A 17856-nucleotide genomic window follows, 5' to 3' on the forward strand; every position below is an offset into this window, starting at 1 on the left:
TCCTAACATGTTACCTGGCACACGGTAGACTGTCAAAAGAATGATGTATTAATATTGCATGATGGGGTCATATGTCGTCTGCTATACTTTATTTATAGATAAACTTAAAGTCAATTTGGACTCAGAACAAGCAGTGAAAGAAGAAAAAATAGTGGAGCAGCCTACAGTGTCTGTCACTGAACCAAAGCTGGCAACTCCTGCAGGCCTGAAAAAATCCAGCAAAAAAGCAGAGCCTGTTAAGGTGCTGCAGAAGGAAAAAAAAAGGTAGGAAAATTTTGTTGCTTATTGGGGAAGAGTCTCCACTGGGGGTGAGAAGGTCTCTTTGGGCTTATTGACAGCAGGCAGTTTTCAGTTAAGTACTAAATCCCACTTAATGCCTAAGGGATACAACTATACAACCAAAATGGAAAGAGAAGCCCAGTAGCTTATCTAGTGGAGTAGGACCGTGGGATCAGCCAGTTTGGATGATTTAAGGACCAAAGTCGTATTTTTGGCCGTATTGATCTAAATTGATTGTTGATTTTTGTTTTAAATTTGTGGACATGGCATAAGTGTGCCTAGTTTGTGTGTGTGTGTGTGTGTGTGTTTCACTTCAAATTGCCAAATGAACAGTTACTGTTTCCAGTCAAATTTAAGAGAAAAACTTCTTTGTTTTCTTTTTATATCAATGAGTTTATTTTTCAAGTGGTAAAATGTAATTAGAAAAGAAAATAAAAAGCACATAAAGCTATTAAAACTAGATCCAGGAATTGGAGACACTACCTCATAGTTGGTAGAATTAGTCTGCTGAAAGAAATTCTAAAGGACACTGTCAACACTGATAGGCCTAGAAAGACGACTTTTGTGACAAGATTGGGACTACTCTCGTTGAAAACATCAACAAAATGGTGAAATTTTAGAGGGTTAAAGTTCTGTCCAGTGGGCCTCACTGCCTAGGAACATATGACTTGTATGGATTAAAATGTCCACAACCATGGGTACGTCACTCACTGTTGATACTTATTGCCAGCAATGCATTCAGTATTTCACTACGAAATGTGATGATAAATGTAGATTTTTAATAGATGCCCTTAACCAGATTGAGGAAGTTGTTTTCTGTTCCAAGTCTGCTAAGAGGTTTTACCATGAGTGGGTATTGATTTTGGACAGATGCTTTTTTGAATTGATTGGATGCTCAGATGGTGTTTTTATTAATGTGGTGAATTACACTGATTTTAAAATGTTAGGCCAACCTTGTGTTCTTGGGATAAACTCCACTTGGTTATGATGTATTATACTTTTTTATATATTGCTGGATTAGATTTGTTAATATTACACTAAGCATTTGTTGCCTGTGTTTATGAGGTCTACAGGTCAGTTACATTCTTTTCTGGTAATGTCTTTATCAAGTTGCTGTGTCAAAATTGTGCTAACTTCATAAGATTACTCATGCGCTGCAAACGATGTTTGGGTCAACAATGGGCTGCATATATGACAGTGGTCTCGTAAGATTATAATGGAGCTGAAAAATTCCTATTGCCTAGTGACATCATAGCTGTCATGACATGGTAGCGCAACACATTCCTCACGTGTTTGTGATGATGCTGGTATAAATATACCTACTGTGCTGCCAGTCATGTGAAAGTATATCATATATATTAATAGTTATATATACATAATACTTGATAATAAAAATGACTATGCTACTATAATTACTGCACTATACTTTTTATCATTTTAGAGGGTATTCTTTCTACTTATAAAAAAAGTTGACTGTAAAATAGCCTCAGGCAGCCCTTAGGAGATATTTCAAAAGAAGGCATTGTTATCATAAGAGATGACAGCTTCATGTGTGTTACTGCCCCTGAAGAAGACCTTCCAGTGGGACAAAATGTGGAGGTGGAAGACAATGATCATTGATGATCCTGACCCTGTGTAGGCCAAGGCTAATGTGTGTTTGGGTCTTAGCTTTCAACAAAAAAAGTTTAAAAAGTAAATAAAAAATTTTTAAAATAGAAAAAGGCCTATAGAATAGGGATATAAAGAAAATATTTTTGTACAGCTGTACAATTTTTTGTGTTTTAAGCTGTGTTATTACAAAAGAGCCAAAAAGTTATAAAATTGAAAATAAAGTTAAAGTAAGCTGTTTATTATTGAAGAAAGAAAAACATTTTAAAATAAATTTAGTGTTGCCTGAGTATCCAGTGTTGATAAAGTCTACAGTAGTGTACAGTAACATCCTAGGGCCTTCACATTCACTCACCACTCACTCACTGACTCAGCCAGAGCAACTTTCAGTACTGAAAGCCCCATTCGTGGTAAGTGCCCTATACATGTGTACCATTTTTAATCTTTTTTATACAGTATTTTTACTGTATCTTTTCTCTTTTTAGATGTTTAAATACACAAATACCGTTGTGTTACAGTTGCCTACAGTATTGAGTACAGTAACAATGATGTACAGGTTTGTAGCCTAGGAGCATAGACTATACCATCTAGGTTTGTGTGAGTATACTCTGTGATGTTCACACAGTGAAATCACCTAACAATGCATTTCTCAAAATATGTCCCTGTCATTAAGTGATCCATGACCGCAGTTGGGAGAAGTTTCCTCTGTTTTCTGAAGGAGTTTATATATACGTGTATATTTTTCAAATGTTTAATAAAATTTACCAGTGAATCCAGGGCTGGATTTTATTTGTGGGAAAGGTTTTTATTGTGAATTTGATTTAACTAGAGCTGTTCAAATTCTCTAGTTCTTCTTGGATCAGTTTTGACTGAGTTGTGTTTTTAAAACTCAGTCAAAATTTGATCTAAATTGTTGAGTTTATTGGCATAAACCTGTTCATTATATAACTTTATTCTTCGAGTTTGTAGAACCTGTACTCGATACAGATTTCTTTACTGTTTCATTCCTGATTGATAATTTATATTTTTCTGTTTTCAAAATGGGTTTTATAAAAGGCTTATTAATAAAATTAATCTCCCAAAAATAACAACTTTGGCTTTGTTAATTTTCTCTTATTTTTTATCTCATTGTTTTCTGCTCTTATCTTTATTGTTTCCTTTTACTTTGGGTTTAATTGTTCTTTTTCTAGTTCAAGGTAGAAAGGAAAGTTGGTATTTAAAGTTATATAGGACATAAGGTACTTGATGGCAAAGATTATGTCTTGTATATATTTGTTTCTCTAACATTCAGTAGGCCTTTGATAAATTACTTGTTGGTTGCATGAGGAGTGTGATGGAGTATCCATTCATCCAGAGGAGCTAAATAATGTCATGATGGAGTCTAGGATTTTTTTTTTATTATTATGTCATTAGAATCACCTTAAAAGGATATCTCTGCCTTTGCTCATATTGTTCTTTCTCTTTAAAATATGTTTCCCCTTTCTACATGATGAACTTCTACTTAGCTTTTAAGTTTTCCAAATATGAATTATATTCCATAACATTTTATTTGTCCAGTTAAATCTACCACATTGCCTTATAGCCAGTGGTGTTTGCCAGAGCTTCTTGAAAACAGTATTTTCTTCTGTATTGTTGCATTCTCAATGGCTAGCAAAGAGCCTTGTATGTATGTAGTAGCTGCTTATTTAAATGCTTGTTGGATAATTGAAAGGCCAATCAGGGAAGTAAGAAGGAATTTGGAAAGATTCTTGATAACCTGGTTGTAGCTTCCAGCAGTCTCTAGAGAACTCTAGAACTTTTTTATTCAAGTCACCTCATGAAGTGACCTAGTTGTGGTCAGTTAGCAGAGTATCCTTAACAAGAGTCCTTCTTGGACTATTTGGCCGTCCTTTTCTACCCTCTGGAATTAAGACCACGAGTTATAAAGCAAAACCCATAAGAGCATGTGAATACTTACATTTTTGTTCTGTGTAACACGCTTAATTTATTTCTGGATGGCAACAGGGGGAAGCGAGTAGCATTATCTGATGATGAGACAAAGGAAACTGAAAACATGAGGAAAAAGAGGAGAAGAATCAAACTTCCTGAATCTGATAGCAGTGAAGATGAAGGTGGGCATTACCATTCATTTTGGGTTAGGGGGATCAATTTTACTTTCAATGTTCAAGGAGCTAAAAAAGTAATGGATTAAGGATCACAATGAGAGTAGTAATTCTAGCATTAAGAGACACCATAACACCTCTTTCTGTTTGAAATCTGCATTAGCCTTTTGACTAGAACCATGATCTTTTGGAAATTTGTCAAAATAACACAGAAGGAAAGAGGATAAGAATTATTATTATACATACTATCTAAGACTTTTTCTTTCCTTTTTTTTTTTTTTTTTTACTTTTAAGGGGACGATATTCCTTTAGCTACCTTCATGTGAATCTTTTAAGAGTTGTGACGTTCTAGGCAGCCAGGGTATTACTGGTGGTGGTCCACACAGGTAAAACTAGGGTTAACTGGAATAACCTACAGTGTCATTGTTAGAAGGGAATGACACTGTGGACCCTTCTAGTTTTAGGCTGTGGGCAATGTTGTAAGATAAGCAAACCTCATAAGGGCAAGAGTCTTACCGGGAACATTAATATGCTTTTAAAAAAATATCAAGTATTTTGAAGAGCCAAGATCTTGCCCCAAATTGTATAAAGTATATAGAAAAAGAAGGAGGTTAAAAAGAAAGTTAAATGGGTTGAACTGATATGCTGGACGACTCTACCTTGAAAAGCCCACTTTGAGACATAGTGGTGAAAAGTTTGAACTGCTCTAATCAATTGTCCATGAATTCATGGCATAATGGGTATAAAACATTTTAAGTAATGAGGGGAAATCTAGTCCAAAGGATTTCAGCATCACATAAAGATGCAGAGACAAACACAAACAGATACTAAAAGGGAGAGTAAAGAAGAATAATGAATGCGAAAAAGGAACCTACTGAGCTATCAAAGGACAAACTTGTAAGATTCTGAAACTTGTAAGATTCTGCTTTTTCCAGAAACTACTCTAAGAGGAATTGAAAATGGTAAGAGAGGCTTCCGAAAAAAGGATATTAGCTCAGCTATACAAGTGAGTGAAAAAAAAACAAATTATATATACAGATGACAGTAATGCAAAAGAAATGAACAGACCCAAGAAATAGTAGCAGGAAGCTGAATCTGTGATAGAGGTGTAGCATCTTTGACACTTCTGTGGATTTAGATTCTACCATTCATGCTATGTGTTTAGAATTACAGCCTGTGATATCCTGTGAGAGGTACGATGTCCTTCTGTGGGTTTTAGTGGCTCTTTAGAATGGGTAGGAGTAAGACACGTGAGCATCCCAGAGAGGCAAATGCTGTATTTTCATTCCATTGTCATTTATCAAAATGCTTTGGCCAAGGCTGCTGAAAGGAACAACTCCATGTAGACACATGGGAAAATAATTAGGAAGTAAATGTAGGAATAGGTGCTAATTGGAACAGTCTTCCCTATTTCCAATCAGTAAAAGACCTTGGGAAGATTGTGGAAAGGTCTTTGAAGCTATCAACTAGATACTCTAGTATTAGTAAAGGAATCAGTTCTAAGTTAAGGAATGACTATGGTTGGTTGAGCACTCATTATATCCTTCTGAAATATTCCCTATAGTTCTGATCTGTAGCCTACAAAAATAATACTGTTGGGTGATTAGAAATGTGAGTGGGGTTATTTAGTTTTGAAAGGAATGTGAAGAAATGCAATAGAGGTGCACAGCCTATAATAACAGATGATATACAGCAGAAGCTCTTAGATTTTTTTCCTCTGGCAAAGATAATTTTTGGCATCTGACTAAATTTATAAACCTCTGCCATTTTATTCTTAAATTTCATCTTTGTATCAAAGCCAGTGGGATTTTATTTTCAACCTTTACACAGTCTTTAACTTATTATTGCTTTATTTCTGTTACACTGAATATGTCATATTAGTTCAATATGCTGTCTTCAGCCAGAAGTTAGAAAAGGAACAGCAGGAGTAGAGAAAATACAAGAACTTTGGAGTCAGGCAGACCTGGGTTTAAATTTTACCGTGACCACTTATTGTGTGACTTTAAGCAGATTAGTTAACTTGTTTAATTCCTTGTTTTTGCATCTCTAAAATGGGGATTTTTATCACAGATGGTATAGGCTTTTTATGAACATGAAATAAGATGATGTGTCAGAAGTGCCAAGACAGTGCTTGGTACATGGTTTTCTTTTGTTTTGTCTTGTCTTTTTTTTTTTTTTTTTTGAGACGGAGTCTTGCTCTGTCGCCCAGGCTGGAGTGCGGTGGTGCGATGCGATCTCGGCTCACTGCAACCTCCGTCTCCCGGGTTCAAGCGATTCTCTGCCTCAGCCTCCTGAGTAGCCAGGATTACAGGTGCCTACTACCACGCCCAGCTAATGTTTGTATTTTTAGTAGAGATGGGGTTTCACCATGTTGGCCACGCTGGTCTTGAACTCCTGACCCCGTGATCCACCCACCTCGGCCTCTCAAAGTGCTGGAATTACAGGCGTGAGCCACTGCGCCCGTCCTGTTTTTTTCTTTTACCTGTGTCTGGAAACAAGTTGAGATAGTTTTCTTATTACTCACTCTACTCTTCCTGCTGAGGTGCCCATACTTGCAAGTACCTTCAGTTTTTTCAGAAAATTCCCCTCCACTTCTGTTTGTAACTTTCTATGCAAGGGACTGTTCCTTTCTCTTTTACCCCTGCGGGGTCATAAGCACCTGTAGTACTATATACTCTCTTTTTAAAGCAAAAAAAGAGGCCAGACCCAGAAAGAAATAACATTAATAATAACATCTACATTGCTAGGAAGAAATGTAGTTTTAACTGATATAGTTAAGTCTTTGCTAATATTTTCAGTCCTTGCAAGTTGCTTATGGAGAATGTTAAGCAAATGATCCCCATTTTTAGGTAAAGGTAGGTATTTTTAAAAAATAGTCCTAGGAAGCTGTGAATGGTTTCCAGGAATTCTAATTACCTGTCTCTGCCAGAGAACTCTTTGACACACTGGATCTCTGAAATTAGTTTCATTGCAGTTTTTATTCTGTCCCAACAAAGGTTGCTTTCCTGGAATAAGTGATATTTCATTACTTACCTTTTGCTTGAAGAGCTGCAGATTGGCTACAAATCTGTTTAAAATACACCAGTGCATTGGACATTCTTTATGTCTGTGTCAGTAAAAATGTATTGAGTGGGGATGTTTGGCTTGGTAAAGACTAAGGCAGACAGACATATATTCTAGTACATGAATGGCGGCAAGTTTAAACAAAGCAGTAGATATTTACAATTTTAAAAGTCAGATAAAAATAGAAGTTTTATAATAGATAATAATCTCTACTCTCTGGCTCATCTAATTTGACTGATGCTTCTTTTGTCAACTTTCTCCCATCTGCCTTCCACCTTCCATGGATTTGTTGAAATTTCTTAATCGTTAAGGACTCTTGACTCTACTATTCTCTTCCCTGTTTGGGGGAGTTATAATGTTTTACTCATTTATTATCAACAGTGTTTCTCTCAGGGAGTGTGTGGAAGGAAGAGAGAGATATATGTTGTCTTCCTTGACCTGGATGTTCCTCATCCCAAATTTAGTTCAGAAAGTGGTGGTTTTCCTTTATTTAAGTAAATACACACACACACACACACACACACACACACACACACACACACACACACACACACACACACAGAGTTACTCTATGTTTATGCCAGGGAAATCGTGGTGTCTCTGCCTTTTTGGAGCTTAGAGTCTAGAGTGGGGATCTAGATAAACATTTGCCTACTGTGCTGTGAGAGAGGTCTTAGAGGGTGTCACTAGGATTGTTTTCTTTGGTTGAGTCAACTGGTTTCAGAACTGGAAATAGAATAAGAACGCCTAAGTTTATTACTGTGAGTCTCAAAATTCCTTTGGCTTCCTCATTGCCTAAATTTTCCTCCTCCCATTATAACACATCTACCATTGTGGCCCAGCTTTCTTCATAGCTGTTCCTTCAGAACAATGGAGGCTTGCTTCTGGGGTTTGACTTTTCTCTTGCCTGAGCTCCCATCATGTTCTAGCCTCCCAGAGCTGGCTAATAGCCGGACTGCTTTCCTTTTATGTTTCTCTCTCTTGTTTCCCAGAGCTTATAAAGTTTTGGGGGCCCATTTTATACTTAAAGTGTGTAATTTGTTGTTCTTTCTGGCTCTTGTTCTGCTTCACCTCTTTAGGCCATTTGGCCTTGAACTCTTCACTGTCATAAATTTTAACACTGACCTAATCAGTTGGGAGAATTTCAGATCCAAGACTTGTGTTAAGAATTTGAATACAGCCAGGAGATTCAGGGAGCAGGTGAGGCTAAGTTGCTACCCGGTCCCCTGACCACCACTTTCTTTGTGGTGATTGAGTAATAGGTCAGTTGAGGATTTTTATTTCCCCTCTCATGGGCTGTTTACTAAGACCACCAATTCTGCAATTGTTGAGAAATGATGGGATCCCTCTGGTGGTGCTCATTTCTTGGGTGATGCCACTTCCACAGCAGTATTTTTTTCTGTTTTTTTTTTTTTTTTTTTTTTTTTCCTTTTTCTGGAGAACGGGGTCTCACTATATTGCCCAGGCAGGTCTCGAACTCCTGGGCTCAAGCTATCCTCCCGCCTCTTAGCCTCCCTGAGAGCTGGGATTACAGGCGTGAGCCACCGCGCCCGGCCATTTTTCCTAAAAGTGTTCTTTCCTGTTAACCTCACTGTAGCAGAACAAACCTTATCAGTGAAGCAGTCACTAGAAATATGCAAAATATTAAGTAGGTCCTAGTTGTTAGAGTTTAAATAATGATAATTGTTTAAAAGATGACTTCACCCACCTCCAAGTTTATACTGTTAACATCAGCTGGAAATTTTCAGTCTAACAAACATCTCAGGTGATTAAAAGTAACCCTTAGGTCACAGTGAAAGACTCTGGCATGGAACATTTGTTATAACCTGAGGATTATCTCCACATAGATCTTGAGAGATAATGTCCTCAATGGTAAGGCGGCATGGGATAGTTGGAATAGCAAGGCTGTAGAATTGGATTGACTTAGGCTTAAAACCTCCTGTCTCAGTTATAAGCTGTGTGACCTTGGCAAGTTTAGGAACCCCTCTGAACCTCTATTTACTGTAATGTGCAAATAAGAAAATCTGTCTCTTAGAGTTGTTGTAAGAATAAAGTGAAATACGTGGCATATGAAAGGCAATGAGTGGATATTTGTAAACCAACTTCATAACCTGACTAGCTATAAAAGAAAACATTTAGCTAAGATACTTCCGGCTGTAATAATTCTTGATTCTCTGATTTTATTTGTATAAAATTCATAAAATATGTATTTTAAAGATAACTATATAACTACAGAGTTCTTGGTTGTCATGAATTACTGCTTGCTAAATCCCCTTTGCTGGACATGTCAATTTAGAGAACCAATGGAGAAGGCTTTATACCAGATAGTGCTTGTAGTTCTCTGATCTAAGTCTGTTTCATTATTTCAGTCTTCTCAGACTCTCCTGGGGCTTATGAAGCTGAGTCACCATCCCCACTTCCTCCTCCGTCTCCACCTCTTGAACCAGTGCCAAAGACTGAGCCTGAACCTCCTTCTGTCAAGGTAAAATTATACTGGGATTCTTGCATGTCCATGTATCCTTTGTGTCTTAAGGACCTACAACCACTATGCTAAATTAGTTCCCTTGCTGTATACTTCACAAATGCCAGTAGATGGCTCTTGTCTCATTCTGCTCTCCTACAGGTTGTACAGAATGGGCGTTCCCTCCATTCTTACCTGAAGGGAGATTTTGCTAGTGGGTATAGTCTCAGGAACGTTGCAGAGGTGGAACCTGGGAGCTGTTCTGTTTTCATGACCTTCAGCATCTCTGCTGTGCTGTACAGCTCCTGTTAGAATGGTGTAAAAAGAGATCCCCCCTGCATCAGAGCAACACGTGAAAGACAGAGGGGAACAAACAACTTAACACACGTTTGTTGCTCTTCAGAAGCAATTCTGGAAAAGGGCTGGATGGGAAAACTGTCAACCAAAGGGGAAATACAGCTTTGAACGCTCTTCAGCTGCATCTTATCTACATCTATTAGTGTAGATAATGAAGAGTTGAAAAAATAGTCGCTGACAATTTTTTTTTCCTTTGTGGCTGTTAGTTTTTCTTAATTCATTGTGTTAAGACCATCATTTAAATCTTACGCTGATTTCCTCATTAGCTGAAGAGAAAATGGGATGAAAGAGACCAGTGGAGATAAAAGGAAGTTGATACTAGTAATACCTATTTTGAGACTAAATTAGATAGCTATAATGTTGAAGTGTCAAGGCTGGCCAGGCGTGTTGGCTCACACCTGTAATCCCAGCACTTTGGAAGGCTGAGGTGGGCAGAATGCCTGAGTCCAGGAGTTTGAGACCTGGGCAACACAGGGAGACCTTGTCTCTACTTTAAAAATATCTGGGCATGGTGGCACATGCCTTTGAGTTTCAGCTACTTGGGAGGCTGAGGCAGGATGATCATTTGAGCCCAGGAGTTGGACTATTGCAGTGAGTTATGATTGCACTTCTGCACTCCAGCCTGGGCAACAGAGCGAGAACTTGTCTCTAAAAAACAAACAAACAAAAAAAGAAGACAAGAAATGTGAAGGCTGACATAGCAAGTATCTACAGCAAGGGCATATGCCACAGAAATCCCTGGTGTGGTTTAGGGGCCATCCCTGTGTACTCCCATAATATCTGCCTTAGCCCTCACTACACTGTATTGCAGTGGTCTGCTTTCCTTATCTCTCTCCTCCACTAAGGTCCTTATCCTATATGTCTTTTTAACCATGCTGCCTGCACTACCCAACAATAGTTTATTGACTGAATGAACAGAACACAGTTCTTTCTTCAGCATGCTACTTTCCTTCTTATGAACAATGAAGTATCAAGCCTGTGTATATAGTGGGCGTAACTTGTCTGTGTGATGGGGTTGGTTCTCTAAAACTAATGTAGAGTTTCTCTTTCTACTTTTTATCATAATGGAGTATTGGAGAGTGATTAGTATAGATTTAAAAGCTTTTGTTATTTTTCTGTATAACATAATTGATCCAGCTTAACATTGTATCCTCTGATCTTTTAGAGCTCAAGTGGAGAAAACAAAAGAAAACGAAAACGCGTACTAAAATCTAAAACTTATGTGGATGGGGAAGGCTGCATAGGTAAGACAAATATTTGGCTCCAAATCCAGAGAGAGAATCTCTTATTACCACAGAGGCACCATAATCCCTTTTAGAACAGGTACATCTCAAACTTTAATTTACATGTGAATCATCCCCAAGTGGTACTGATGCTGTTTGTCTATGGCATACACTTTGTGTAGCAGAGTGTAAGTCAGAACACCTAGGTTCTTGTTTAGGTCATAGACTATAAAAATAAGCACTGAGATCTTGGCTAAAAGTTATGTCGTCCCTGGTGAAGAGTTTCTTATCTATGGAATATCCATTTTGCCTAAATGTGCAGTTGTTATGAAGATTCAGGTGGCATAAATATATCCAAAAACAAGATGGAAACCACAGTACGGGCTTAAGATGTTATCATAGACATTGAGAAGCTTTTTTTTTTTTCTAGAATATTTGTTTTTATAAATTTGAACAGTGGAAAAGAAGCTACAGATGATTAGACTGTAATCAAGAGTCATCTTTGGTATTTGGTTCCATTTGTTCTTCAGAAGGGTATGACTCATCGAGATTGCTTCCTTTATGTTTCCTATTTGTAAGCCATGTTAGGTAAAAGCATGTGCTTGTTATGAAGGCCTAGGGAGGAATTAGAGTTCAGGCTTTGAGTCATTGGCTAGTTCTTCAGCCATGTTTTAGCTTCTTCTACCCTTTCCATAATCAAACTAGACTTCTGTGGAGCTTTTAAGATTTAGCACTTGAGGTTTGATGGGATGCTCAGATCCTGGTACTGTATTTTCGTGTTTGAAAAGAGTTGTGGGTTTAGGCTCTTACCTTTGTTAGTTGGATAGCCCATGGTTGTCATTTTGCCTTTTGTGGCACCTGCTACAGCTTGGATCTTCAGAGAAGATTATTTTCCCTGTTACTGATTTTTTTTTTTTCCTAGTTCGGACTTGTTTTGAAAAGATTGGCTCTGAAGAATCAACCTTTCCAGGTTCTTAAAACTAGTGAAGACATTTTGTCATCTGTGCTCCCTGTCCCACTATTCCCCACCTCCCAGTCCTCTGAAAAGGCCTCTGCCATTTTAATTGTAACATGTGATTGGGGAGTAAAATTCTTTACGTGTGGAAATTCTGTCTTTTCAGTGCCAAATTTCTTGTGAACCTGTGAATTCTGGACTTTGAATGGGTTTTTTTTTCTTTTTCTTCCTTTTTTTTTTTTTTTTTTGGCTTTCAGTCTTTTAATAGTTGCCATTTTCAAGCCTCTTGGTTTGGCCATGGGTGATAATATATGTGTTTACTGTTGAATTTCTTAATTCAACAGTGTATTTTTTAAATTTAAGAGGACAAAAGCATTGGTGCCAGTTTTTTCCTCCTCTTTCTGCCCCAAAAGAAAAAAGTCAAATGTCTTTGTGAGAGTGAGAGTTCATTGGGAATTTGTGGGTAATTATTTATTGCTTTGTTTAAAATATAGTACTCGAGTTTTTGCCAGGTGTGTGATGTGGACTTTTTTGCACTCCTGTTTCCAGACAGGACTGTTAAGAGTCTTGGATGCAGCAGTGAAAACTGTGCTCACATTGCACTTTTTTTTTTTTTTTAAAGGTTTTTGGTCCAAGCTCAACCTAATGAATCTTGGCTTTGGTTACCAACAAAGGAGTTCTGCTTTCCTCTCTCTGCTCAGACTGTTCCAAATGTACCAGCATAGGGGCCTTGCCCTGTCCTGTGCTGGATCAGATTTGTTCTATGGGTTTAGAAAGCTCATCTTTCTCTCTTTGTGAGTTTGCAGCAGAAACTGGGTAGTTGGGCCCCTGAGATAAGTTTGGAGTAGACTTCTGGACAAGGGAATGGGTTTCTAAGAGCAAAGCAGTTAAGTGGAAAAGAAATCTGATGTTACCCACGAAAACCAGGTTTGTTTGCCTTTTTTTAATGGCAACCCAGAAAAGTGGCATGTTGTTCAGCTAAAATAAAGGCTCTATATTTTTAATGGAGACCTCCTTTTTTCTGGGGTTTGCGGTAGCTACAGCTTTGAATATAGAAATATTCCTTTTAGTTCTTACAGTATACTGAATATGCTGCTAAAGAAATTTTGTTGGTGCTGCCCTGTTTTTTAACTCCCCCGAGCAATGTCTCACACAAAATTGGCAATGAGACAGCCATTGATTTCATTAATAAGTAATGAAATAATGAGCTAATTGATGCTGAAGTATAATGTAGACATGCTGCCATTTGAGTACAGAATATAGCTTATGAAGGAGCAAAGTCTTATACCACCAACTAGTAGAAAGTAATTTCCTTTCTGTATCTGTAGATGGCTCTTCAGACTTTTCTAATTTAAGATATTGAATAAATAACAGCTCGTAATTTTGTCCCATTAATTCAGTTACATAATGCTTTTGAAGATGCATGTGAGATGGAGGTGGTGTTCTGGGGTCTAATTGCTGAACGAATAGGTATGCCATGGGAATTCTCTAATTATCTTAGAGCAACATTTCTCAAACTTTGCCGGCTATGTGCATTACTTGAAGATCTTGCTAAAATTGAAATTCTGCATCAGTAGGCCAGGAGTGGGAACTGAGAGTGCATTCCTAATAAGCTCATGGGAGATTCCGTTGCCTCTGGTGTGCGGAGCACAATTTGAGTAGTAAGGCCTTTCAGAATACTTAATATATATCTAAAGTTTATCAGTATTTTTTATCCTCTAAGTGAACATCAAAGTGAATTCTGGGCTCTTACAAAATTAAAGACAAACTCTGGGAACTCTCTGGGAAGGGATTGTTGATTATGCAGCCTTAATGGGATTAGCTGGATAAGAGGGACGGAATGCTCCAGTGGCAATTGCACTTCAACATTTAAAACAAGGAAGGAGAGAACATTAATTCCCAGAGTGTGGTCCCCAGACCAGCAGCATCAACATTATCTGGGAGCATGTTAGAGAAGCAAATTCTCAGGTCCCACCCCAGATCTGCTGAGCCTGAAACTTGGGAAACAGAATCTGGCAATCTATGTTTTAACAAGCCCTCCAGGTGGTTCTGATGCACAGTAAAGTTTGAGATGATATCTTAAGTAGCAGAGTAGGTATTGGGACACACATACATTTGATTCCAAAGCTTATGCCTCTAGAACAATTTGATATATTTTATTAGAAAGAATTATCAATAAAAGCTCAAGACTGTCATTGTTCTTTAATGGAAAAAAAAACCTTTTACTTTAATCATTTGAGCATTTATTATGCATATTAGGTTACGCTTTTCAGCTAAGAACGGGCTCTTTTCCTTCAATGTTTCTCTATCGCTTGCTGCAACCAGGAAGGCTGAGAAAGAATTTAGATAGCATTGGTTATACAGCTGCCACAGCTCTCTAAAATTACAGAAAGGTGGCATGCTGTTTCTTGTGGTTGGTATATGTGTTGCAGTAGTGTAGATCCTCCTCGGTTATGTGACGTCATGGCTGGAAGCCACTATCTGTGCCTGTGTCCTTTGGGGCTTGCTCGTAATGACTGCTTACTGTTATAGTTCTTTTCCAAGTTTCCCTTGGGAAGGGTTCAGTGAGTTTTAATAGCAGGGGAAAAGCAATTTATGCCTTCGGCTGATAGGGAGTAAGAAAACTGGTAACTTTGTTTCTCAATTTATCACTGTCATTCCTTTAACACGTGTGTCATCCAATAGCATTTGCTTGAGATAGTTAACCTTCATGATACAGACTACTACTAAATTTTGGGTTAATTTGCAGCCATTAAGAACTAAGAACCGAACAGTTGAGTAACTAATCTTCAATTCTCTGTACCTAGGATGTGCAGAGAGTGGGTGGCATCAGGATAGAGCTAGACAGGAGGGTCCATGGTGACCTTGGCTAAACAGAATGGAGGCAGGCAGATAGGCCAGCAGTTTAAGACCAGTAATGGGAATAGGCAGGCATTGTAGGTCAGAGAGGTGATACTTAAGAAGCCAGTCAAAGCATGGAGTTAGAAGTAAGTGTTTGAGATATAGACAATTCAGATATAGAATTCAGGAAGTTAGCTAGCATAGGCCAGGACCCAAATAAAGGATTTAGGCAATTCACTGATAAAGGGCCATTTAAAGGCATGGGATATAGCTGTGAGGGAGAAAAGTGAATGTTAATTCTAAGCATCAAATAGAGACTGTGTGAGCTCAGGATCCCACATAGTTCCTACCTTAGGCTAGATCTGATCTCCCAGTGGGAGAAAGATTCAGTCCTAAGTAAGCATATTTGCCTTGATCAGAGTCTGAAATGATTGGGGTTAGCAAGACATCCCATTTTGTTGATAGAGTAAATGATTCAGCCCACCCATGTTCCATTTTTTTCTCATCCTACCAGTGACTGAAAAAGTCTACGAGAGTGAATCCTGCACAGATAGTGAAGAGGAGCTTAAGATGAAGACATCCTCAGTACACAGACCCCCTGCCATGACTGTGAAAAAAGAACCCAGAGAGGAACGAAAGGTCCCCAAGAAAGGGACTGCTGCTCTGGGCAAAGCCAACAGACAGGTGTCCATTACTGGCTTCTTCCAGAGGAAATAAACTGCCATCTCTGGTAGATCAGAGACTTGGAGTGGTCAAGGGAGAAGACCAAGAAATGTACTCCTCACTTACTATGTAAGTTCATCTAGATCTCCACCTCACCTGTATCAAAAGACTGTTCTTTCATCCTGTGAGGTTTATACTACTTCTGGTTTTTAACCAAAAGGAAATCATCTGGAAGCAGGAGGCAAAAAGCTGTTACCTTCTAATGACATTTAAAAAGCACAATCTTTGACCTGTCCAGGAGAAGGATTTATTCCAAAATTATACTGGAACAGTTTTCAGAATTCTCACTGAAGCCATTTAGTGGCTAATCCACTGTGCCCCACTCACCCTATGCCCTGGTCCGCATATGGCACAGGAATTATTCCTTCTTGTTCCTCTGTATTCTAAGAATTCATGTGGGTGTTTCTTATCCTTACATTCTGCTGGATACGTTTACCCCTCTTGTCTTCCTGCAGTACCACACTTCTGTCCCCTAACCTCCTGAGGCTGTTCTCTGTAAGTCTTTTAAGTTTTGGTTGGACTAAAGGCTGAAGTGAAAATCTCCCTGTAATCCTCTTCCTCCATTATGCAGTACACGGACACCTGGCTACAGACCAGGACATGGCTTGTGTTCTGTTCCTTTCACAAAAGCTCTCTGGGACCTTCACTCGCAATTAGTGGTTAGGGAAAAGCCTCAGGCAGAACACAAATAGAAATTTAATGATGTGTTCAACTCCACCAGAAATTACCTCGAGTCAGCATTGACGATATTGGAGGAGCTGCCGTGCTGCTGACACGGGGTGTGCTTTATGCTGCTCTTTGCGGTTTGTTGATCCCCTCCTCCCCCACTCTCAATACCTAGAGAGTGAAACCCGTACAATGAGATAAAGACTAAAAAGAGAAATCCCTTCCTATATACAGTGTGCTACATTTACAAAAAATTTCTCCTTAAGAAAACAGAATATTCAAAAACAGCACTTTTCCAGGAAGTTAGTGAGGAAGATAAGGCACACATTTATTTATAAATGGATGTTGCTCCTTTGTATTTTTAGCTTCCCTATTTGCTTAAAAGTACAGGCTCCCTAAGAGAGGATGGAGAGGGAGAGACTGAATTGTTAGTAGGTCTAAACATCAAAGAAAACATTTTTATTAGTTACTTATGGAAAATCATCTATTACAATGATAACCTTCAAGTGACTTCCATTATGGCTGGACAGGCGGTGAGCTCAGTGGATCGCAGTGGTGTGCTGGTGATTTTGCACAGTGAGCTCTGCGGAAGGGGTCAGGCTCAACTGCTGATGTGTCTCACACGTAGCAGACAAGGGGTGTCTGACTGGCTTCTTCTGCCTCAAGATGGTGTATGTCGTAAGTGATGCAATCAGCTGTCTGCTTTTTAAGGTTGGGATTGTGCTGACTTCGGGATTAACATGAGCTTCTTTAGCAACCAAGCATGAACTTGATTAAGACCAGAAGTTTGGGAGATGAGTCCTGGCATTATGTCTAGGACTAAAGCAGTGCCTTTGTATAGCAAGCTGAGTAAAGGTTGACATATTCCAAAACCCTTCTTTTTAAAATGAAAAAGGATGGAGAGAAGGATGGAAAGCCTGGACTTAAACCTTTAGAAAAAACTTCTGGAGAGAAGTCCCTTTTAAACAGTTACTTTTGTCATTGCCTCTGGTCATTTGTCTAAATAGGAATGGAAAATTAAAAGAAAAGCAACAATCCAATCTTTTTTCTAAAAATTATGCTGGGGTCTCGACTAAAACTGAATTTGAATTGGAAAATTCTGGTGCTGGTTGGAGTTCCATCTTGCAAGGGATAATACAAATCCTATGATCTCTATGCCCAATATGCTGCCTCAACTCTGAGCTGTCTGCAAGGCTTAGTAAGTATTGAGTGGTGGTTTTTTTTTTCTTTTTATACAATACCATGTTAACCACATGAGTTAAATAAATTTGAGAAGTTGTTTTAAAACAGTGCTTCAAACTGAGTATCTGATGAGTCTCTTATTTGATGGATGTAACAGTGTTGCAATTATTTAAGCTCTGAATGGGAAGAAGGCTGGTTTTCAGTTGATGTTGTTAAAACTGCATACCCATAGTCTGAGATGAACAAGTTATTTGCTGCCTTCATCGTTTTTTTCAGCACTGGGGAAATGTTAGTTTCAGCCAACCTCATTTTTTAGTTCATCTAGAAGAAAATCTAGCACATTGTATTAGTTTGGCTTCATCACTTGCTAGCTGTATGACCGTGGGCAAGTTTCAC

General features: G+C 38.5%; 1 protein-coding gene across 3 annotated transcripts in view; it reads left to right on the plus strand.

Annotated features, from left to right (window-relative positions):
* Positions 1 to 17577, plus strand: part of POLD3 (DNA polymerase delta 3, accessory subunit) — a 50273-nt gene extending 32696 nt beyond the window's left edge. For all 3 annotated transcript variants that reach the window (XM_034933362.3, XM_055094654.2, XM_034933363.3), the window contains exons 8-12: positions 99 to 264; positions 3892 to 3998; positions 9422 to 9534; positions 11036 to 11114; positions 15404 to 17577. In XM_034933362.3, the coding sequence (XP_034789253.2) occupies positions 99 to 264; positions 3892 to 3998; positions 9422 to 9534; positions 11036 to 11114; positions 15404 to 15606 (668 nt within the window). In that variant the 3' untranslated portion in view covers positions 15607 to 17577. The remainder of the gene's footprint in view (positions 1 to 98; positions 265 to 3891; positions 3999 to 9421; positions 9535 to 11035; positions 11115 to 15403) is intronic.
* Positions 17578 to 17856: the final 279 nt, after the last annotated feature.

This window comes from Pan paniscus, chromosome 9 (assembly GCF_029289425.2).
Source record: "Pan paniscus chromosome 9, NHGRI_mPanPan1-v2.0_pri, whole genome shotgun sequence".
NCBI classification, from domain to species: domain Eukaryota; kingdom Metazoa; phylum Chordata; class Mammalia; order Primates; family Hominidae; genus Pan; species Pan paniscus.